This window comes from Terrapene carolina, unplaced genomic scaffold (assembly GCF_002925995.2).
Source record: "Terrapene carolina triunguis isolate 2854851 unplaced genomic scaffold, T_m_triunguis-2.0 Scaffold88, whole genome shotgun sequence".
Taxonomy (NCBI): domain Eukaryota; kingdom Metazoa; phylum Chordata; order Testudines; family Emydidae; genus Terrapene; species Terrapene triunguis.
In genome coordinates, this window is record NW_020664439.1 from 18,754,953 (window position 1) to 18,778,957 (window position 24,005).

At 43.9% G+C, this 24,005-nt stretch overlaps 1 protein-coding gene across 1 annotated transcript in view; it reads right to left on the reverse strand.

The window, feature by feature from the left end:
* Positions 1 to 6,198: 6,198 nt before the first annotated feature.
* Positions 6,199 to 24,005, reverse strand: part of GK5 (glycerol kinase 5) — an 88,779-nt gene continuing 70,972 nt past the window's right edge. Inside the window, exons 13-16 of the mRNA XM_024211040.3 lie at positions 18,626 to 18,729; positions 11,929 to 11,988; positions 8,968 to 9,101; positions 6,199 to 7,690 (exon numbers count right to left, since the gene is read on the reverse strand). Of these exons, the coding sequence (XP_024066808.2) occupies positions 7,536 to 7,690; positions 8,968 to 9,101; positions 11,929 to 11,988; positions 18,626 to 18,729 (453 nt within the window). The 3' untranslated portion in view covers positions 6,199 to 7,535. The remainder of the gene's footprint in view (positions 7,691 to 8,967; positions 9,102 to 11,928; positions 11,989 to 18,625; positions 18,730 to 24,005) is intronic.

Sequence of the window (24,005 nt, forward strand, 5' to 3'; positions counted from 1 at the left end):
TACACGCCTTGCTGAGGTAATGACTACAAAGACAGATGGAACAAGAAACAAAGGGCGGTCCTGTGAGCTTAGAGAGAACCAGGTTGAGGTACCATTGGGAAGGTCCCAGACCGGCAGGAAGAACCTTTCAAGGCCCTTTAGGAACCTCATCGGTATCTCATGTGAGAACACCGACCGGCCCTAGACGCGTGGGTGGAAGGCCGATATGGCTGCCAAGCGTGATGGATGAAAGCACAAGGCCTTGGTGCTTTAGGTGGAGCAGGTAATCTAGGATGGACTGCAGAGATGACCATGTTGGGGAGATGCTATGCTCCGACGCCCAGGAGGAGAACCGTTTCCACTTTGCCAGGTAAGTCGCTCTGGTGGGGGGCTTTCTGCTTTCCAAGAGAACCTGCTGTACCTGGCAAGAGCAGGCCTGTTCCTCTGGGTTCAGCCATGCAGCAGCCAAGCCATGAGGTGAAGAGACGGAAGGTTCGGGTCCTGCAAGAGCAGGTCCAGGTGGCTGGGCAGTGGCCCTGGTGCAGCCATGGCCAGATCCATGAGCATGTCGAACCAATGCTGGCGAGGCCATGCCGGGGCAATCATAAGGACTTGCGGCTTGTCCCTTTTGATTTTCGATAGGACCCTGCTGACCAGCAGAATCGGCAGGAACATGTACCTCAAATCCTCCGCCCATGATAGGAGAAAGACATTGGAGAGGGCACCCCTGCCGAGACGTTGGAGAGAGCAGAATTAATGGCACTTCCTGTTCTGTCTGGAACAAGTCCACTCGGGGAGCCCCTCACTTCTGGAAGAGCGCCCGGGTGGCCTCCAAGTGGAGAGACCACTCGTAGTGAGAGAAAAAGGAACTGCTGAGGCGATCCGCCAGCATGTTCCAGACACTATGCGAAGCTTCCAAGTGGATCGCACGCAAAATCCCACAGGCGAAGTGCTTCCTGACAGAAGGCCGACAAGCGAGCTCCCCCTTGCCTGTTGACATAGATCATCGAGGCCATGTTGTCCATTAACACTCACACTACTCGACTGGAGAAGTGTGGCAGGAAGACATGGCAGGTTTAGGCGGATGGCTCTGAGCTCCCTGACATTTACATGTAATGCCAGCTCCTCTGGAGACCATGTCCCTTGGATTTGTAGTGTACCAAGATGTGTTCCCCAACTGAGGTTGGAGGCATCTGGTATCAGGGAGACCGTGGGTCATGGACTCTGGAACAACACTTCTTCCAGCACCACCCTTGGGTGGGTCCACCACTGCAGAGAGGTAAGTACCTTCGGCGGGATTGTGACAACCTTGTCCAGATGATCCCTGGATGGGGAATAGACTGTGGCTAGCCACAGCTGAAGGGTCTGCAGCTTGAGCCTTGCATGGTGGATGACATATGTGCATGCTGCCATGTGGCCCAATAGTCTGAGGCAAACCTGGACTGTGGTAAGCGGGTATGCTAAGATGCTGGCAATGAAATCTGACATTATCCTGACCTGTTCTGTGGTAGAAATGCCCTGGCTCAGGTGGATTTGAATACTGCTCCGATAAACTCTATCCTTTGGACTGGGATGAATGTTGGGTTTTGCTCATTTATCAGCAGGCCCAAGGTGCGGCATGTGGTTTGCAGCACGGTGACTATGCGCTGGACTTGGGCCCTGGAGTGGTGTTTGATGAGCCAGTCGTCGAGGTACGGGTAAATCTGGATACCCTGACATCTGAGGTTAGCTGCCACTACTGATATGCACTTGGTAAACACCTTCGGGGTTGTTGCTAGGCCGAAAGGGAGCACCGCAAACTGGTAGTGAGCAGTCCCCACCGTAAAGCGCAGGAAACGTCTGTGTCCGTGGAATATCGATATGTGGAAGTACGCATCCTTTAGATTGGAGGGCGGCCTACCAGTCTCCTGCCTCCATAGAAAGGATGATGGAGGCTATGCGAAACTTCAACTTCTTGAGATATCTGTTGATGTCTCGCAGGTCCAGGATGGGTCTTAGACCCCCCCCCCTTGGCCTTTGAGATTAGAAAATAATGGGAGTAAAACCCCTTGCCCCTGAAATTTAGGGCGACTTCCTCCACAGGTGCCACCTGCAGAAGGTCCTGCACCTCCTGAGCAAGCAGGCTCTCGTGAGAGGGATCCCTGAAGAGGGTCAGGGAGTGGGGGACAGAAATAAACTGAAGCCACAGTACTGAGGACCTATTGTTCTGATGTTATAGAGGCCCAGACAGGGAGGAAAGGTGACAGGCAGTTAGAAAAAAGCTGGGAAGCAGGATCCAGGACACAGGCTGGAAGGTCGCCCTCGAGCATACCCTCAAAATGCCCGTTTACCACCCTGCTGGTTGCGGGTGGAGTCCGAGTGGGTGGAGGACATTGGCTGGTGGCCCTGCCAGCACTTATAGGAGTTGCCCTTCTTGTGGAAGGGCTCTGACCGCAGCTGACTGCCCAACCTCTGGGACTGTTGCGGCTTAAACCGCTTCCTTGCCGGCCCTGGGGTGTACAGGCCCACGGTCTGCAGGGTTGCTCTCAAGTCTTTCAGACCATGCAACTTGGTATCCGTTTGTTCAGAGAACAGCACCAGGCCATCGAAGGGGAGGTCCTGGATTGACTGCTGAAACTCCATGGAGAGGCCCAAGGATTGTAACCAGGATGCTAGTCTCATGGAGCTGGCCAAGGCCCTGGTTCGGGCCGCAGAGTCTCCCGCATCTGAGGCTGCTTGGAGGGCTGCCCTTGCCACCGCCTCGCCCTCATTGAGGATCACCATGAATTCTTTCCTGGGGTCCTCAGGCAGAGAGTCTCTGAACAAATTTAGCCATGGACTGCCAGATGTTAAAGTTATAGCGGCAGAGCAAGGCCTGATGGTTGGCTACTCGTAGCTGGAGGCTGGAAGATGAATACATTTTTCTTCCAAAAAGAAATCAAGCCTCTTTGCCTCTTTATTTTTGGGTGTTGCATCTGGTTGACCCTGCCTTTCATGCTCATTAACAGCTGACACCACCAGTGAGCCTAGGACAGAGTGGGTGTAAAGGTATTCATAACCGTTAGCCAGCATTTAATATTTACGTTCTGCCCGCTTGGAAATGGGGGACAGCGACAAGGGCGTCTGCCACAGGGACAGTACTTTTTGCCACCGCCTCGTGTACTGGCAATGCTACCCTGGCAGGGGCTGCTGAAGCACATCAAAGAGGGAGTCTGAGGGCTCCGCCGGCTCCTTGACTTCTAGCTCCAGGTTTGAGGTGACCCTCTTTAGAAGTTCTTGATGAGCCTTGGCATCATCCTGGAGGACCAGGTGAAAGGGCCCCGTAATGGCCTCGTCAGGCAAGGATGAAGAGGAGGCGGGTACTGGTGGGTCTGCCACCACCGCTGCCTCCTCCACGGGTACCTCCGTTGGGCTCGGGTGACCCTGAGGGGGTTCTTTCCAGTGTCATCTCCATGTTGGGGGGCCAGCAGGAGACTGTCGCCGACGATTTGTCTGATGCCCCGGAGGTCGACCTACACCCTTGAGAAGGCTGCAAGAACTCCCAGGGATTCCATAGGTGCCAGGGGCAGGCCACTGGCCTTGAGGCCATGCTACTGCAGGAGGTGCCACCGGAAATGTCGGTGAGCCCGAGGAGGAGGGGCTGTGTCCAGGGGACCAGGACGGTGCCGAGGCTGTCTACCCCAGTCACGTCAGTGCCAGCCTCGAGGTTCCACTGGAGATCTTCACAAGGGTGAAGACTCTCCATGCCTCGATCCCGGAGACCGGTGGCAGTGTTCAGCGGATTGGCAACGGGAACCCGGCGATCTACGCCTAACACTCAGTGAGCGGTGCCAGTCCATTGAGTAGGTCTCTGTGCTGGGGAACGTTGGCATGCACGTGGTGATCCATACCAGCTCTCCGGTGACCAGTAATGGGGCTCCCGAGACCTGCAGCTTGAATTGCCGGAGCGGTGCTGCACATTGGGAGAGCGGCTGGGGCACTCATGGCGCCAGGGCTGCAGGGACAGGCGCATCTCTGCCGGTCTGTGCCATTCCACTGGCGATCGCCTCTTTGAGTCCGGGGACTGACACCGGGAACTCTGATGGGTGGGCTGACCCGTGTCCGAGGCATGGTGGCTCTGCACAGGTGAGCACTGGTGGGACACTCCTTGTGGTGAGAAGCGGTGCCACTCTGATGGGGACTGTAGGAAGGGTCCCATGGTGGGTTTGCCCCTGGAGTGGGGTACCGCCGTAACCGGCATGGGTGGCACTGGTAGGGACAGGATATACTTAGTGGCCTGCAGGGCATCTGGTGTAGACAGCGCCACCAGGTGCCAAATGCCGGTGCTGCTCTCCAAGGTGGCGGGTGTGTCCAGGAGTGGACTAGCCTGCTTGGTGGGAGTTGGGGCCTGACCTCCATCCGAAGGCAAAGAGCCATCCCTCGTGGGTCTTTGTTCTCCTCCGGCACTCTCCTTTGCTTTATGGGATGCAGAAGGTCCCCTCCCAGCCTTTCTTTGCTTTCTAACCGGTACCAGGGAGGTGGATCGACAGCGGTCTGCGGACGGTGCTGGCAGCGCGCTCCGCACTGAGGCCACACTGCTAGGAGAGGAATCCAATCTGGATGTCTTTGGTGCCAGTGCAAGTGCCAACTCCATAAGGAGCGCTCGGAGACAAATGTCCCTCTCCTTCTTGGTCCGAGGTTTAAAATCTTACAAATGCGACACTTGTCACTCACGAGTTTCCCCCAAGCACCAAAGACAGCTACTTTGGGGGTTGCTGACTGGCATTTTTTTTTGCAGCAGTCACGGGGTTTGAAGACCAGGGACCAGGGCATGCCTCATCCGTAGGCTAAATCCCCATCTGGGACTACGAACTAACACAACTAACAACTTTTGACAACTATATACAGCAAAAAAGTTCACAATGAGCAATTGAGAGAGAAGCTTGCTGAGGCAAGAGAATGTTCCAGCACCATCACTGGCGGTAAGAAGGAACTGAGGGTTGGGGGAGCCAGCAGTGCTCCTTATACCGCGGTATACACAGAGGGCGCCAGAGATGGTCCCCTACGAATACCATTGAGGGAAAAACTTCCCGCACTGGTGCATGTGGCGAGCACACACACCTACAATGGAATGGACATGAGTAATCACTCGAAGAAGAACCAGTCATTTTTTTATATATCTGCAAGTACCTGAACCCAGTCTTTTTCAACACTTCTCCACCCTTGATGGCTCTCGTCGAGTCAGGACTCTTAAGTGGCCATTATCATAGCAGAAAGACTGTCACCCGGGTTTTCAATCCTCACATCTGAATCGTGTGGGCTAGTGCCCCACCCTAAGTAAAATATTCATAAACTCGAATATGGTATACCAAGTTAAAATATAAGTACAGATAAAATATAAGTATAGATTGGAAATATTTGCCATTTGTGCTTTATGATTGAAGATGCCCAATTGATAAAAAAAAGGTAGAAATTACATAAGCTTTTCAAACTAAAGAAAAACCTATGCCTAAGGGGGAATCTAAAATTCAGTCAACAGTAAGGAGTGTGTGAAAGGCCTAGCATTTTCAAACAGAGGTTGATGTAAATGAGCTTGTACAATGTCTTCACTGCTAGAACTGAAGTAAAACTAACAAACGAATGAAATGAACGCCAAAGAAAATAGTCTGGAAAAGTAGCTGGACTTGGACTGTTTGAAGTTAACTCCAAACCCGCAATCTTCTTATACACTTCTACCCAGATATAACGCGACCCGATATAATACGAATTTGGATATAACGCAGTAAAGCAGCACTCTGGGGGGCGGAGCTCCTTTACCGCATTATATCCGGCAGCGGGGCTCGGGCAGAGATTTATAGGGCCCGGGGCTCCCCACAGCGGCCGGAGCCTGGGGCTCTTTAAATCACCACTGGAGCCCTGTCGCCGCTACCCCGGGGCTCCGGCAGTGGGGCTCGAGTGGGGATTTAAAGGACCCGGGACTCCCCGCAGCGGCTGGAGCCCCAGGCCCTTCAAATCACCGTCGGAGCCCTGCTGCCGCTACCCCAATAGAACGCAGTTTCACCTATAATGCGGTAAGGTTTTTTGGCTCCCGAGGACAGCAATATATCGGGGTAGAGGTATATTATTAATATACAGGCATAGCAATTTGTTATGGATACATATTTCTGACAAAAATAAAATAGATCAATTTGAGACCAGAGTCACACTAATAATCTTTGTTTAAAGTATCTCAATGCAAATTTTATTCATTTGAATCCTCAGTATGTTAAAAATCTATTCTTAAAAGAAGCTAAAAGCAAGTAGTCCACATAGATCAAGAACTAATAAGTTTAAATTTTTTAAAGAATGTTAAGATTGGAATACATTTTGCAGTTGAGCTACTCCTGACAAAAAGGGGTTATAATGAAAATGATTAAAGACTCTTAGTTATAGCTAGATGCTGCTATAAATTATAACTTACTACGTTATATGCATTATAATTTTTATTCCATTTTTAAAAATAGTAACAGTAAAGTATGTCTTCAAAAACAAAGTATGTTTGGCTCTGCTTTAGCACAATATAATTTAATAATGATGGCTTAGAAAACATTAATACATATACTTTTTTAAAAGTAGGATACAATATGTAATTACTTTTAACTGCTATTTGCATTAATTAACAACAGTGCAATAAGACTGACTTTCATTACAAAATTAAAGATTTGTTGAGCTGCATATCAGAGAAAAACTGTTATAAAAATCATGGAATGAAATGATTTCATGTAGTACTGATCCACAGTATTTATATTTAGACTTAATATAGTGCCTAAGCACTAGGCACTGTACAAACGAACACACACCATGGACAAAAAAAACTTGTTACAAATATAGATTCTGTCTAGTCAATTAAGATGTAACATATTAGCTCATAGTCAGCAACACATACCCGTACATAAAGTACCCATACTAAATGAAGTCCACCATAAGTAATAAAATCCCACATGCAATCACCTTGTTCTTCCCAGAAATGCCCATCGAAATAGAGTTGCCTTGCAGCGTGCCCTGAAGGTTAAGAAATTCAGGCTTTTTCAAACCAAGGGAGAACTGAGTTCCAAAGTAGAGAACCCCTCATGGAAAATTCCCTGACAATAAGAAAGACAGCTAAATTCTGCATTGGGTTAAGTTTGTAAGTGATCTCAAAGTGTATCCCAATGCAGAGCAAATTATAGTAATCAAATCTCCATCTGACAAGGCAAACAAGAAGCATCTTTTGCCACATCTCCCCACCTTTGCTCACCATAACTGGGATAAGTGTCCTTAGTCCCCACAGACAATCAATCATCTTATACTCCAGACATGGCAGTGGCATTCAAGATTCTTGCGCACCCTCAGGTCACCAAAGGGACATGGCTGCTGCAGCTGATCAACAGGTATAGCAAGGAGGATATGATGGGTCAAAATGCAGTAGTAAGTAATCTAACTGAAGTAGGGAGGCTGCTGAAATTCAACAGAACCAAGTGTAAACTCCATTAAAAAATGTGTTGGTTTAATTTTTATTGTTCTATAAATTCTAAGATTTCATTAATAGATGGCCATTTAAAAAAAAGCGAACTCTTCCATTAGTATGATGTCTGGTTGTACCAATTCAAGGAACGTTGTACTGCTTTTGTCCAATTATCCATGGCAAGTTTGTATTCTCCAGAGTCCCTCTGAGGCTCAAAAACAATTTCAGTTCGCCTCAGTTTCTTTAGTTGTTCTTTGTCAGTCCAAAACCCTGTAAGTACAAAAGTTAATCCTAAAGCTTAACTGCAAATATTGTGTTGGGAACAAATCCATACAATTGAACAATAATTACACTTAGAAGCATGGTGAAGATAATTAGGATTTTCCTTATTCATTCCAGTAACTTTCTTTGTAAAGTGTGTGAATATTTTACATTCTGAAACAATTCCAATATAATCCATTTAACTGAAATGCTGACAAACAGAGTATCTGCTTAACTGTGATGGTTTCCAAGGAACAGATTTAGTACATCGATGTTCATTTAGGTTCTGTCAAGATCAGGAAAATGAGCAAGGGGACAATAGGCCTCAACCACGGGTGGCCTCTCAATTAGGTGGGACAAGGGGAACCAAGGGCAACACTGATCATTTTCCTACTTTCTTACTTAAAAGAATAGATAAATGGCAAATCATACTTTGTGTTGCCTACAAGTCTATGTAAAATATGCGAACAAACAGTTCACACCTATAAATTATATACTGAAGGGCCCTTTGTCTACTTCAGGCTGTTTCTTTACTCTGTTTTAGCTGCTGAATAAGTCTCAGCTAAAATAGTGTAATGTTTTGTACTAGGCACATTTTAAATGACATTTAATAACACAAACAGCCATCAACAAACTATATCCCTATGAACCTCCATTAATAAAGACCATTGTTTAATAGACACATTTCGGTTATCATTGGAGCCTGGTTAATTAAATAGATTGATTCTACTTTACTAGAGCTGAATTTTTTCTAACAGTTAATTTACTTTATACTATCCCTTTTGTTTATTACTGTCAAAATCTTAAGAACAAAAGAGGATTTTCTAAAAACTTATTTTACACATTCAGATTGTAATCCTGAAAACATACATGTGCTGTATAAGCTTAACTTTTTAAACTGACATCATTGGGACTATTCATGTGCATAGATTAACCAAATGCATAAGTGTTTGCAAGACCAGGGCATTAATTTGTGTTAGATGCACTGTCCCATTAAACTGGTTTTATATATTTTGCCCCATTCTCTCTCCCCTCTGTTCCATCACACACGGACGTATGAATGAAAAGCGCTATTTTAGCTTGGATTTCCACAATGACAGTGAAACTGTGAAAATGGTTAACTGAATATTTATGGACAATTTATTATCAGAAAATTAAAGAATGACAAAGCCATGTACAAGTTCTGCTGATCTATTTGTATTCTTCAACTGTATGTATTATAATGAGAAAAAAAAAAACTAGTTAGCAAATATTTAGATGGAAAGTTTTTCAAAGAATATACATACCTAAAGCAAGACCTGCTAGAAAAGCAGCTCCAAGACAAGACATATCTGTGTTTACAGGCTTGTCTATCTTCTTATTAATTAAGTCAGAAGTCATCTGCATGATAAAACTATTGTTACTGATACCTCCATCAGCACTGTGTGGGAGCAAACAAAGGTAAAAGGTTGAGTTTAATAAAAATATTTAGCATCAAATGTTCAAAAACAACTTCTGAGTTTGCATACAGATACAGAAATTGTCTACTACATGTGTGCATACATATTCCATTTTATGTGTGAGCAGAGTTACAGGTACATATTTTGAGGCCAGGATAAGTCCTCTTGGGAAAAAAAATACTGCCTTTGAAGTCTGAAAGAAATTATTTGAAAAAGCAACTTGTATTTTTAAGATTTTAGCCCAACTTTGATTTCAGCCTCCTAAAACAATACAATTCTAATCCTGATTAAAATGTTAAGACTTATGGTAGAAAATGGCTTTTACATGCTGTAACCTGAATCACAGAACACTCAAAAATATCCTTTAGAAAGTTCAGTAAGTTCAGTTTATGTTCAAAGAGCTAGAGAGGTACATTTTCTTGTAATTAGTGAATCTTTGTTGGTGTTCTAGCCTATTCGTTCACAGTTGCTTCCTTCTGTAGGAAGCATGAGAAGTAGGCTGCAATCTCTCCATCCTCTCTCTTTACTTTCTCCTAAATGCCTTCGTATCATAGGCTTTGTCTACAATAATGAGGTAAGTCGATCTAAGTTATGCTAGCTAAGTTACATAAGTTACGTAACTTAAGTCAACGTAGCTTAGCTCGACATACAGCAGTGTCTACACCACACTATGTCAATAGGAGATGATATCCTGGCAACATAGCTTCCGCCATTCGTTGAGGTGGAGTACTGAAATTGATGGGAGAGCGCTCTCCCATCGACTTATTGCGTCTTCACCTGCTAAATTGACACCGCTGCATTGATCGCAGTGGTGCCGATTTAGTCCCTACCGAAGACAAGCCCTGACACCTGGTTTTCCAGCCAAGGAAAACAGGCATTTATGAACAATGACCCTGTATTAGCTGAAGAGAGTTACCAGAGTTACAAGGCATTCCTTCCTCCAGGAGCACCAGGGAACAAATAATTAAACTATAAACAATTACCGACACTTTGTCACACAATGAATTACTATACCACTAGACTGCCATACTGCCAATTACTTAGCCACTTTCCTATTATTGACATTTATAGTTAAGGTTGCCCAATAGTTCTCATTAAAAGACCTTTTTTAGGTTGCTATTGTCTGCAGGACTCCTGCCTCATTTGTTGCAGAAGTTGGAAGACGTGTAATGAATGAGGCAGGTGGCTGCAGGAAGAGAAAGGATGGTCTCCTGGTTAAGGCAGCTGAATGCTGCACTGGAGAACTGGATTCTACCCCTGCGCTATCCATATGGTCATACATAGAAGCTGTGAAGGGCTGGAGTTACTATAGGATGATGGGCAAGTCACCTAAATGTTGTTGGTTGCCCACTAACTGCGTTCCTCATTTTCTGGGTGTCCAACATGAGACATATGGGGGTCAGATGGGCACTCAGATCTGCAAATTAAGTCGATGAACTGTGCTTTAAACGTACAATATGCTATAAAAATGCTACCAATTCTGGAAAATCAGAGCCAAGGTGTCAGAAATTAGGCATCCAAAATTAACACACACTTGACAATTTTAGCCTCTCTCTCTGTGCACCAGGGCATATTTACACAGGGAAATTAACAGGCATTAGTATACCAGTATAATTATACTGCTATACAATTACTCTTGTGGACACTATTATTTGGAATAACTGCGGCCTTTTTTCAGTTTAGCTTATGCTGCTTCAAAAAGGAAAACCCAATACAGATGGAATCTTTGGAAAATTTGTTATCAAACATTAACAAGTTTCTACTGGGCAGGTGTGAAATGCGGTTTTCAAAGGCTCACAACCTGGCCAAATTTGGACAGATTTTCCTGGAGATTGCAAAAGGCACATCCCTGACACAAGAATGATCCCCTTGCCAAATTTCAACTCCTGCTCCAAAGCAAAGAGGTGCTACTGCAGGGATTCCCAAACCTTTTACCAGCACAACCCCATTTTAATGAACTATTTCCTTCTAGAACCCCAGACAGTATGAAGGAAGCCATTCTGACAAACAAAATGGTGTCCTCCATGTGGCTTGACCTGACACACATGGTGCTTGTGAGGTCATGCTGTATAAAAGATGCCATTTTGCTCTTCTGAATGGCTTCTTCCATGCTTTCTGGAGTCCTGGAAGGAAATTAATTAATTAAAATGGGTTCATATGTATGGTATGTGTGAGGTCACGCTGTGTGGAGGATGCCACTATAGACCAAAACAGTGTCCCCCAAACATCATAACCTGACCCCCAGTTTGGGAACCGCTGTAATACAGTTTCTCAATGAAACAATTGGAAGAATTTTTTAACATGACCAAAGCAAAGTATTTTCCCCTAACCTCATGCTCAGAAGTGACACAAATTTTTGCAAAAAAAATTTAGTCTGAGGCAGATAACCAGCATGGAAAATTTCAGCTAAAATGGTTACAATTAGGCAAAATTATAAGAAACTGAAAAAAGGATCTTATGATGGAAAGTGTCAGGCAACCCCACTTACAGGTGTCAGTACCCGGACCCCCTGAATACTGCAGAGAAAATTAATAGAACAAAATTTGTTCTGACTTCTTTTAAAGTAAACCTGAGAGTGAAAGTTCAACACCAACTCATACTCACCAATGCAGATTTAGAATCCATATCACTTTTGAAGTTACGTCACCAGGAACATTACACTTAGGGCTGTTATCCAATTCCCAGTAATGGAATGTTCACAGAAAGACAAACTGAATAACAAAGTTCTAGAGCATGTGTGTTTTACTTGAACTCACAAACACCAAATAAAATTTATGACTTGTGATATTAAAAATAATACAAACATACCGAATATTTGTAAGTGGAACCCGCACCTCTTTCACAATGGTATCATACAGCTGTTTGTTTCTTTAAAAAAAATATTTATAGAAATTAATGTTGTATTTATACATAATGTATATTCTAAAAACTGTTCACTATCTATACAGTATGCAAGGAGATTATATGACAAAATGTGACAGCAGTTTTGTCAAAATTGCCTGCGACAGTTGACAAGTTCCCAGCATGGACTGAATGATTAAAAAATAAACGAAGACTGGTTTCTGTTACACACCTTTATAATAGTACTCAGGTGACCCAATCAGGACAGGACCAACTGTGCTAGGCACTGTATAAGGAGATATGGTTCCTGCCCCAAAGTGCTTACAGTTTATTTAAGACAAGTTACAGCAGGTGGATGCAACGTACAACCTTAAGAACTGGAAGTAGAGAAAAACATTAATCACAGCTTCAGCAAAAAAACCCAGCACCAGCTGCTCTTTAAAGGAAAAAGCTATAAAATGGAGATTACTTACTGTAACTTGAAGCTCTTTGAGATGCATGTATTCCTCACCTGGGTACACATGCGCACCATGCACCTGAGTCCGGAATTTCTTCAAAGCAGTGTCCACTGACCCGCATGTATACAGTAACTCTCCTCATGCTCCCGACCAAGGGTATAAGAGGCAGTGCTGGTTAACACCTCTCCATTTTCTCTTCTTACAACAATCCAAACGGATCCAAGCAGAGGGGATGTAGGGTGGGTAGTGAAATACTGATAGAGACAACACTTTTCAAAGACCATCCAGTTACAGTAAGTAATCTCCATTTGTTCTTTGAGGGATGGTCCCTATGGTATATTCTACACCTGGGTGACTATCAAGCAGCGTTCTGACTTGAGGAGGGTGCGAGGAAACTGGCAGCAGAGATGTTTTTAGTACTGCAGTTCTATGGCTGCATCCACCTTTGCAGCTTGAGTTGCAGCATAGTGTGACGTGAAAGTATGGATGGAATTCCAAGTCGCTCCTCTGCAGATATCCTGCAGTGCCCTTGTGGTGATATGCTCAGGAGAGGGAAACTGCTATTTTTGCAGCACTCTAAGATGCATCCTGAAACCCATTTAGAAATCCTCAGAGGATACAGCTTATCCCTGTGACATTTCTGCCAAGGCTCCCGAGACTTTTCCTGGATTTGGTGAGCAATGAAAATCATGTCGGTTGTCCCGCGAGATGGTCTAAAACTGCACTGAGATTCTGGCAATATTTTCTCAGCAAGGGGAAGTAATCGGATAAGGGGATACAGGCAAGAAACTTCCCTGCTGTAGATAGCAAGGCAATGCCTCGATAATTTCCACACTCTGACTTATCTCCTTTCTTAAAGATTTTAACAATGTTGGCATTTCTCAAGTCTCATGGAATCTTCTCATTATACCAGCTATGAAGAAAAAGTTTGTGGAGCATCCTTACCAGCGAAATCAGGATCTGTACATGGCCTTCATCGATTTGACAAAAGCTCTGGACTCAGTCAATCATGAAGCCCCGTGGAAGGTGCTGGCCAGATTTGGCTGCCCTCCAAAATTTATTAAGGTCCTAAGGCTTTTTCATGATCAGATGACTGCCACCGCTCTCTGTAATGGCCTGGAGACAGACCCTTTTGTCATCAAACCTGGGGTTAGGAAAGCATGCATTATTGCCCCAACTCTGTTCTCCATCTATTTAGCAGTCATTTTGGTTCTCGTTAAAGACCGCCTCCCCAGTGGAGTTGACATTCAATACAGAATAGATGGGCGGCTTTTTCATCTTCGACGTCGCCATCTGAAGTCTAAAGTTCACAGGGCGTCCATTACTGATCTTCAGTATGCTGATGACTGTGCCATCCTCATGCACACTGAGGATGACCTTCAGTCGACACTGAATTTATTTGCACAAGCTTACCAAAGCCTACGACTCTCACTCAATATTGAGACGATTAAAGTGCTCCATCAACCTGCTTCAGACCTTACACTTGACCTACCACAAATCACCATCAAGGAACAGACTTTGGAGACAGTCGAGCATTTCTGCTACCTCTGTAGCCAAATTTCTCAACATGTAAAAATTGACAGGGAGATCCAGCACAGGATCCAGTGTGCAAGTGCTTCCTCTGGGAAATTGTTCTGACGCATTTTCATGGACCGTGACCTACCAAGAAACCAACAATAAGATAATTGTTACTACAAGATGGTTACTCCTTTATGGATTCGAAACTTAGATGACCTATTGACAGCACCTCAAGAGTCTGGAGAGGACCACCAATGCCGCCTCCAGAAGATCCTTTGCATCAAGTGGCAAGATCACAGCACTAACACCAGCATCCTCACTGAAGCCAATGTCACCAGCATTGAAGCAATCCTCGTGCACCAACTCTGCTGGGCTGGACATTGTGTGCGGATACCAGACTCTCGCTTCCCGAAACAAATCATCTACTCTCAAGTCACACATGGTCAAAGATCATGTGGTGGTCAGAAGAAACACTACAAAGACACACAGAAAGCGTATCTCAAGAAAACTGATGTGGATATCACAAGCTGGGAAGAGCAAGCCACCAACTGATCTCAATGGTGCCACATCCTCCATCAGGCAGTGGCCCACTTTGAGGAGAAGCATCTTGCCCTTGAAGCTGAAAAGAGAGAGAGAAGGAAGGAAAAACAAACCAATAAAAACTTTCTACCAGCAGGCAGCTGACCCACTAGAAAATGTCTGTACCTACTGCGGGCAGATCTGTGGTACCAAGATTGGACTCCTGAGTCATCTCAGGACCCATATGTAAATCTGTAGTAGAGATCATCCTTGAATCGCGGGATTGCCAATGATGATGATTTGACAAGGCAACAAAGAGTCTTGGAGATTTTCTAATGTGTTTGGTTCTCTGCAGGTAGAATGCCAGAGTGTGCCTGACATCAAGAGAGTGAAATCTCTTCTCCTTGGAACAAGCATGGGGTTTTGGGAAGAATACAGATAAGTGTACTGATTGACGTAGAACTCAGACAAAACCTTGGCGAGGAAATTTGGGTGTAATCTAAGGGAAATCTTGTGAAATTCTGTATAAGCAGGGTCTGACATCATGGTTCCCAGCTCACTGACCCTTTTCACCAAAGTAATGGCTACTAAAGAATGTCACCTTAATGGGCAGGTGGGTCATGGCACATGTTGCCAATGGTTTGAAGGGTGGGCCTGAGAGTGTTTACAGGACAAAGTTAAGATCCCATTGAGGTATAGGTTTAATGTCCAAGGGGAAGGTCCTGATCAAGTCCTTCATAAATCAAACTGTGATCAGGGGTATGAAGATAGAACATCCTTCCACCAGCAGGAGAAGGCACTAACTGCTGTTAGGTGTACTCTTAATGAACTGAGGGCTAAGCCTGCGATCCTTAAGAAGAGGAGCTAGTCTAGGATAACTGGAATGTCCACAGTATCAAGTAAATGCTGGTGGCAATGCACCCAGGCCAAAAATCTCTGCCATTTAGCTAGGTAGCAGAGTCTAGTAGAATCCCTCTAGCTTGGGTAAGGATTTCCTGAATAGGGGCAGAGTCTGAATGTTCTGTCTCTAACATCCATCCAAACACCAGGCTATGAAGTGGAGTTAGCTCAGGTTGAGGTGCTTGATTTTTTCCCCCGTACTGAATTAGGAGACCTTGAAATGCACGGATCCTGATAAGGGGACATGTGGACATTGTTAGGAGCTCTGTGAACCAGAATTATTTGGGACGGTATGGTACTAGGAGGAGGATGGCGGCTCTGTCGTGCCAGATCTTTCATATAACTTGCAGTCATAGAGGGATGGGAGGAAATGTGTATCTGAGGTTGTCTGTCCTGGAGAGCATTGCCTTGAGTGTCTTGGCCTCTGGAGCAATACATGGGAAGCTTTCTGTTTGTCTGGGATGCAAAAATGTCCCCTAGCAGAGTCCCTGTCGCATGAATATGGTGGTTAGGACTGTGTCATACATCTCCCATTCGTGGTCTGCAGAGAAGCTTCTGCTTAATCTGTCTGCCAGGGAGCTCTGAACACCCAGGAGGTATGTGGCCTGTACAGTGATGACCTCTAATACACCAGTTCCAAAGTCTGATCGCTTCCAGGCAGAGGGGATGAGATTTCATTCCTCCCTGTTTATATGTTGTCTGCCATTATTTGTATGTGGAGTGAGTTTGTAGAAGGCCTTGCATACCAGTCAGACCACTCTGAGCGCCAGTAAGCTTATATGTAGCCTAGACTCTCATGGCATCCAGATACCCTGATCATTGTGGCAGTCCAAGTGTGTGCCCCTACCTGAGGGAGGCATCTGTCATGATGGTGGCCCTTGGTATGGAAGAGCTGAAGGGAGTCCCTACCATGACTTTGTTCGGGTTGGATCACCAAGCGAGGAAGGTGAGAACTCCAGAGGAAACGGTGACTTTGGAGTTGATGTGATCCCTGTTTGGTCAGTAAATTGAGTGGAGCCAAGCTTATAGACACCGCAAGTAGAGTCTGGTGAAAAGTGTCATGTAAATGCATGTGGCTATGTGGCCTAACAGGGAGAGACACTGATGCATTGTAGTTCGAGATTTGCAGGTGATGAGAGAGATCAGGTTGCTCATCGCATAAAATATGTCTGGAGGGAGGAAAGCTCTCGCCGAGACTGAATCTGGACATGCTCCTATAAAATGTATTGTCCTCACGGGTGACAAACACCTAAGGTGGCAAGGAAGCTCTGAAGAAACTCTGTTGCTGATATGACTTCTTGGCGAGATCAGCCTATCAAGAGCCAGTCGTCCAGGTATGGAAATACTGTATATCCCTGACATCTCATCTGGACCGCTACCGCTGGGAAAACTTTAATGGTGGCTCCCACGGGAATCAATGCCAGATGTCCCTGGGGAGGTCATAACCAGAGGGGTAATAATACCTTGTCTGTCAGGGCTCCTCTGCCTCTGCAGAGATACTGGTGCAGCTATCTCCTCCGATTCCGAGGATGGTTCCATTGGTCGGTACCAAGGTGCTCCTGCCCGATGGATGGAGATGGGATCTCTCCTGAGATAATGATAACGGTTCCTCGTCTAGGGTAAAGACATCTCTTAGGAGGGCAGGGCCAAAAGAAGTGGAGACTGCATATAGGGAAGGAAGATATCCTCTGGTGTTACAAAGGTCTCCCTAGAGCCCAAAGTCTGAGGACTTCCAACAGACGCCCAAAGGTTCTGGTTTGTCTGATGTGGCCTTATGGTCTTTGTATTGACAATGATGAATTCGGACTTGCTCCCAGAGATGGGACTGGAGAGTGTTTATCTTTGCCCCCTGGTAGAGCAGTTACCGGCAGATCCTTGTTTTTCTGTGCCTTATCCTCCAGCCTGGGAGTCTTCAGTGGAGCTCGTTCCGTGGGTTCCATATGCGACATCTCACCCAATCTGGACTGGCTTGGGAAGGAAACAAGTTTCTTCTGGACAGTCTGCTGCGGGGGATCAGTCCTTCTCCCAAGGCTTGTGCTTGGAGGAGCACTGCTAGTCAGCTAGTACAGAGTGTCTCCCAGGCTTGAGTCAGATGGAGCCTCTTCCATCAGGAACTTTTTCAATTGGAGCTCTTGGGCCTCTCTAGTTCTGGGTGGGAAGGATTTACAGATAATGAACTTCACAGAGATATGTGCCTCATCCAGACAGTAGAGGCACCAGTGATGCTCATTGCTGATGGAGGAAGAGTGAGGGCAGGAGACTCAGTTCTTGAATCCTGGGACCCTGGGCATAGTCTTGGGATCAGGGAGGATGTCCCTCCAAATGGGGAGTGGGGGTGGGGATATTCTATTCTATACTAAACTATACACTAACTAGAATTCCTAAGCTAAGATATAAACTATTTACAATTAAATTTTACAGATTCTGCAATAGTGAAGGAGGACATGATTCCAACTCAGGCCATGTGGTGATGAGTAGGAACTGGGAGGCATCCACCCACATTTCCTCTTATACCCATGATCGGGAGCACAAGTAGAGTTACTGTGCCTCTGCAGGTCAACGGACACTGCTTTGAAGAAATTCTGGACTTGGGCACACAGCGCACATGAGTACCAATGTGTGGAATATACATGCATAAGGACCATCACTTAAAGAAGTAGTTTAACTTACCCTAATAGTTATAGGGAAAAACATACATCTGAAAGGAAAAGATATATTTGAAGCTTTTTTTTTTGCCAGCTCTTTGGATGAGATTTTCAGCTTTCCATGTATGCAAAAGACACATACCCCAATTCAGCAGCTAACGTATCTTCTGTCTCTCATGTATTTTTTAAATACCTATCACTATGTTATATAAACATGGAGGACCTAAGAATTATCCCAGGAGCCTCCAGCTTCATGCCTACTTAAAATAGGTTGAGAGTGAAAAGAGGCTTACTTTCCACATAAAGGTAGTGAGGAAACACAAGGGCAAACTTCAGGTAGAAGACAGATTTTGGACATGCAGAGGGGCCAAGTCCATTTTAACCTGTTATGCTGGGTCAGTTGTTAACAAAAACTGGGACCCTTGATAAATATACAAAACTTCCTGTCAGTGACAATTAATATAAATTGCCACACTTAACATTTTATAAATTGCTAAGTCCATGCATTCATGTAACAAGTGATTATCTGACTTCACACACTGAGTGACCAAAATACAGAATAATTAGATGAGAAGAAAATAGAAATCCTAAAGATAATGAATTAAGAAAGACTGCACTCAATACCTAAAAGCGATAGATTCCAATATAGCTCGTACAAGATGGTTTCTGGTAGTGGAAAGTTTCAGCCCCATAAAGGAGGCACATGCATAAGGGTCATTCACAGGAACCTAAAATAAAGGTTTGACAATAAAATTAATTACTGAGTTATATCTGTAGCATTTTGAGAAAGGATACAAGTAGTAAGAAAAAATAACTTACACATGACAATTACAGGAAGCATAATGAGAAGAAGAAAATTAAGACAATATGTAAGCATTGGATAGTGTTATTTTGTCTATATTTCAGAAAAATCAGTTTTCAAATCAGTTGCCAATTATTGCATTTGTTTCCCCCCCCAGAATTTGATACACTAAATATCACTCAGTGGTACTACCTATAAAAATATACATAGAGTACACATCAACTAAAGTACAAGTGTCTAAGATAGAGTACAGTATTATTAAAGTTGGGGGGGAGGGTTAGAGGGCGGGAAAGAATTTACTGACTTTCCCCAGACTTTTTGTACAGAAAAATTAATATAATACAGTAGCCTTGAAGAGGCTAGTCAATTTAAATTACATAACGTAATTGCACTAATGTTTTGAATGGCATAATGATGCAACAGACACACTAATTCTGGCTGTCTCATAAAAAAGTCATCTCCTTTCGTAGGATGACTGGCAGATTGGTTTTTGCATCCATCTCTGCTCCACTGTTTTGGTGGATTTGAGTGACAAAATGTCACTCTCCTTCCCCATAAATGCATTAAGACAATGTTAAATGTTTTTTCAATTTAAAAATAACACACGACATTTTAAAAAACTTTCCAGGATTTTTATTTAGTTCCCTAAATATCTGCTATACAGAATTCTGAAGTAGCCCTAATTTTATTCATATTGTGACTGCAAAAAAACGGAAACCACCAAAAAAATTAAGGAAGTATAAATTACTTTAAAGTAAAAATATAAGAGTAGGCATATGTGGGGGAAACTGGGAATGCACTAAAGCCCAATCCTGACAGGTGCTGAACTCCCAAATATTCCCATAGACTTTTATAAGAGTTGTTGATGCTCAGTACTTTGTAGGATATAAATGAAGTGACAGCCCACTTGCCCAGATGAAGGCTAGTATGTTGCACACTGAGACTCAATTCAGAAATTAGTTATGTTTAAAGTCAGTAAAGAATATATTCAGTTGTCCAGTGTACAACCATCTTTTCCAACTTGTGGATGTTTAACCCAACCATACTAATAATAAAAGGTTCCTTGTTGACAAGCTTGTGGATTGTCAAATACACCTCTACCCCGATATAACGCGACCCAATATAACACGGATTCAGATATAACGTGGTAAAGCAGCGCTCCGGGGGGGGGGCGGGACTGCGCACTCCGGCGGATCAAAGCAAGTTCGATATAACGCGGTTTCACCTATAACGCGGTAAGATTTTTTGGCTCCCGAGGACAGCGTTATATCAGGGTGGAGGTGTATAAGCAACTAACTAGAAAGGAAAGGACTCATGATATATATTAAAGGCGAATGTCTAGAGGACCAGAGTTTTATTCACTTTGTTTAAAAGCTTTATTTGCATTTTTATAACATATTACACATAATATATATGTATGACTTACACAAACTATAGAACAAAGGTAAGATGAGTGAGTGATAATAAATCAAGGAAATGTGCATTTTAAATTTGTACAGAAGGAATGCTTCTGTCCCATGATGAGAAACGTGCCACATCACAGCAATGTCATCCAAGTTAAGAGGGGAGAAGCCTTCTCCTCATTCTCATAACAGGAACTGTCAGAGAAACATTTGACTCTATCTAGGAAATGAACAAATTGCCTCCATAACATGTCCAAGCCCTGCTATCCTGATGTCTACGAAACCTAACCATGCAATCAAATTTAGATTACTGGAAGACAGTTGGAGCTAACCTGCACAGCAGGGTAGAGATGTCATGGTTGAGCTCCAGAAGTGCTTACTCCACTTCAGGTGCCTACTTCATACCATAAATCTATTCAGTTTCTCTCTCTCTCTCTCTCTCTCTCTCTCTCTCACACACACACACACACACACACACACTAGATATAAGATATAAAGAATTAATGATTGTATGATGTGGCATAAAAAGTTGTTTAGGAGAACGTTGTGATGGCTGTATTACTCAAAAATAGCAACGCCTGAGTAAGTTTCTCAGTCATCCTGATTAAGTGATGATCAACCTGTATCATCATGTATTCTGTATGTCACGTTACAGAATAGCTATTTTAGAAACATTTAAGAGTTATTAAAATAACTCATTTCTTTCTGTAAAGTCACAAGTCCAACTGTACAAGGCTTGTAAGGAGCCATAAAAAAGTCTCTAAAAATTGCCTAAACTAGCATTTCTACAGTGAATAATATCATGACTTCGATATCTGAAGCCCTTCTGGTGCTGGGAGTTCTGGATCCTAAGAGATCCTTTAGTCAATGGAATGGAGTTCCCATTTCTAGTCCTCTCAAGATGAGAGAGTCTTGGGCAGGGGTAATTTTGTGGGGCAAATGAGAAATTGCAAAAAATTCTGTGAGAAGAAAAGAGTTTTCACACAAGTTGATTTAAGAAATTTGTAAGAAAGGTCCTATTTAAATTATTTTAGATATTTATATGGTATTAATTGCAGAGAATAGGAAGACAAGGTTCCTCAAAAAAACATTAGTAGTGAATTTTTTAAGGCATGTAACATTTAGGCCTTAAACTATCTGACAGCATCCCTTTAAGCTTTGCAAGTGGGTAAATATAAAGGTTTGGTCTACCCTACAGACCTATAATCGGTATAACTATGTCGCTGGGGTGGGGGTGGGGAATCCACACCCCTAAGTGACATAGTTATACCGACCTCATCCCACATGTAGACAGCGCTATGCTGGCAGGAGAGCTTCTCCTTCTGACATAGCTACTGCCTCTCAGGAGATGGATTAACTATGCCGACAGGAGAGCTCTCTCCCATTGGCGTACAGCGTCTTCATTAAAAAGTAACAGCGGTGCAGCTGGATGAAGCATTTTAATGTAGACTTGCCCAAAGCAGGACATCACCTCTTATCACATTAGTTGTATCTGCATGCAGGCCATCCTGTACTACCCTTTTTGGCATCTTAAATAACAACTCACAATTTCTTTTGATTTACACAAGTATCAAAAGACATCTAAACTAAACTGCCGCTACCAACAGCCTCCAACAAACTCCCACAAAAATCTCCATACAAATCTCAACCTCCATCAAGTCTTTCTCTCTTCAAAAACCTGAATAAAATAGGTGTGCTACATAACATGCTCTGAATCTCAGCAGAGCCACACAATTTCCAGACCAAGGGAGAAACAGGTTTTATAGCCAGGGACCCTCATAGAGAACTCTCTAGTACCAGCAACCTGTGTTAAATTGAGAGGAATCCAATTCAAGTGTCTCTACTGACTAAAATGCAGCAGTAGGAATGGGGAGGGAGTTAGTCTCCCAGGTAGACAGTCCTAAGCCATTGAGGGCTTTATAGGTAACAAACAGCAAGTTAAACTCCACTCCAACAGGAAACTAATGCAGATTATAGAATTCTAGTGTCATGTGCTCCCATAAATCCACCATCAGAGGCTATATGCTTCAACACCTATGTTTCCAGGCTGATTTGAGGTGAAGCTCCACATAGAACACACGTAACTAAACCAGTCTTGGTGTGACAAAGGCATGAATCACGGTAATAAGGTCTGCATTCAAAAGAAACAGCTTCTATCTTGCAAACCAAATGCAGATGGAAAAAGTATTCTGGGGCACCAATGATATGATAATCCAATAGCAACTGAGGATCCAATCAGTACCACTTGATTGTGAACCCAAGTCACAAATGGCATGCCCACCTGCATTACTAAAGGAGGAAGTGATATCTTCGTGTCTCATCTTGTAGCTCTTCCCCATACTTATTAGTGTCAACCCAATCTTAATTGGGCTGAATTTCAGCCAACTAGATCTAATTTATGCCCCAACAATATTGGGCTAGGTGAACAATTGCATTGACTGGGTCAGAAAGGACCAAGATATAAAGTGGGGTGTCAGAGTACTGAAAACATGACTGCCCCATAATTCCACACTAACCTTTCTAACAAGCCCCTACCCACATTGAACAGATTGGGAAGACAAGTTGAAATCATGTGGAACTCGACATGACAGGATCCTTAAGGAGGAGAATCAGTTGCCCCACATTATCCTCTGCAACTATTCAGCCAGGAAAGAATGGAGACAGCCAAGAGCAGCAGCATCCACTTCTGCTGCAGTCGAGCTATCAACATTCCACAATCAACAGTATTGAAAACACCCACCATATCCAACAATATCAACACACACCAGATCTTTACCCATTGATAAAAAGAAATATAACAATGCTGCCAGTGCCATTTCTATCCCATACCCAAAGCCTGTACCTAGATCATCCAGGGTCTAGGAGACTTATGGTTCTCAGAGGATTTAAATACCTTCTCATCCCAGCCTTCTCTACAACCTTGACAAAGAATTGAAAATGTGATAGTAGCCAATTGTCAGTGCCAACTGTGGATCTTCTGATCAAAACCTACATTATAACTGCTTCCTTAAGAAAAGCTGGTACCATGATGTCTCTAATGTAGGCACTGACAATCTTTACCCGCAACAGACCTAGTATCTCCCTGCTGGTCTTCACCAGCAAGGAAGAAAAGTTGCATGTTGTGGAATCAAGCACTCCCAGCATCTCTAGTACTTGAGCATTACAGGCCTAAAAATTCATAAAAGATTCAGTTTGTGTCCGCCTCAAGATTCCTGTCTGCAAATACAAAAACTTAGCCAGAATCCATACTATTTTACCCATAATGGAAGGAACTCAAATAAACCACCAAATGAAGGCAGCTTAGATTAACTAAGCAGCCTACTTCTCAAAATAAATCAAGATTTTGTGGACTCTCTGGTGGAAACAGAGAGACCCTTGTGACGGGTTGGATCACAGAAACCCCCTTGGGAGCTGCCACCCGATGTGCCAAGACTACTTTTATTCCTGTTTTCCCTGCCAGCTCAGGACTCCAGTACCCTGTCTTGCCAGGCCAGACACTCCCGTCTGCTCCAACACAGACCCAGGGTCTGAATCACTTGTCCCAGAGCTGCAAGTTTACCTGAAAACAGCTCACAGAAGTGTGCTTGTCTCTAGCACTCAGATGCTCATCTCCCAATGGGGTCTAAACCCAAATAAATCCATTTTACCCTGCATAAAGCTTATGCAGAGTAAACTCATAAATTGTTAGCCCTCTATAACACTGATAGAGAGATATGCACAGTTGTTTGCTCCCCCAGGTATTAATACATACTCTGAGTAAATTACTAAATAAAAAGTGATTTTATTAAATACAGAAAAT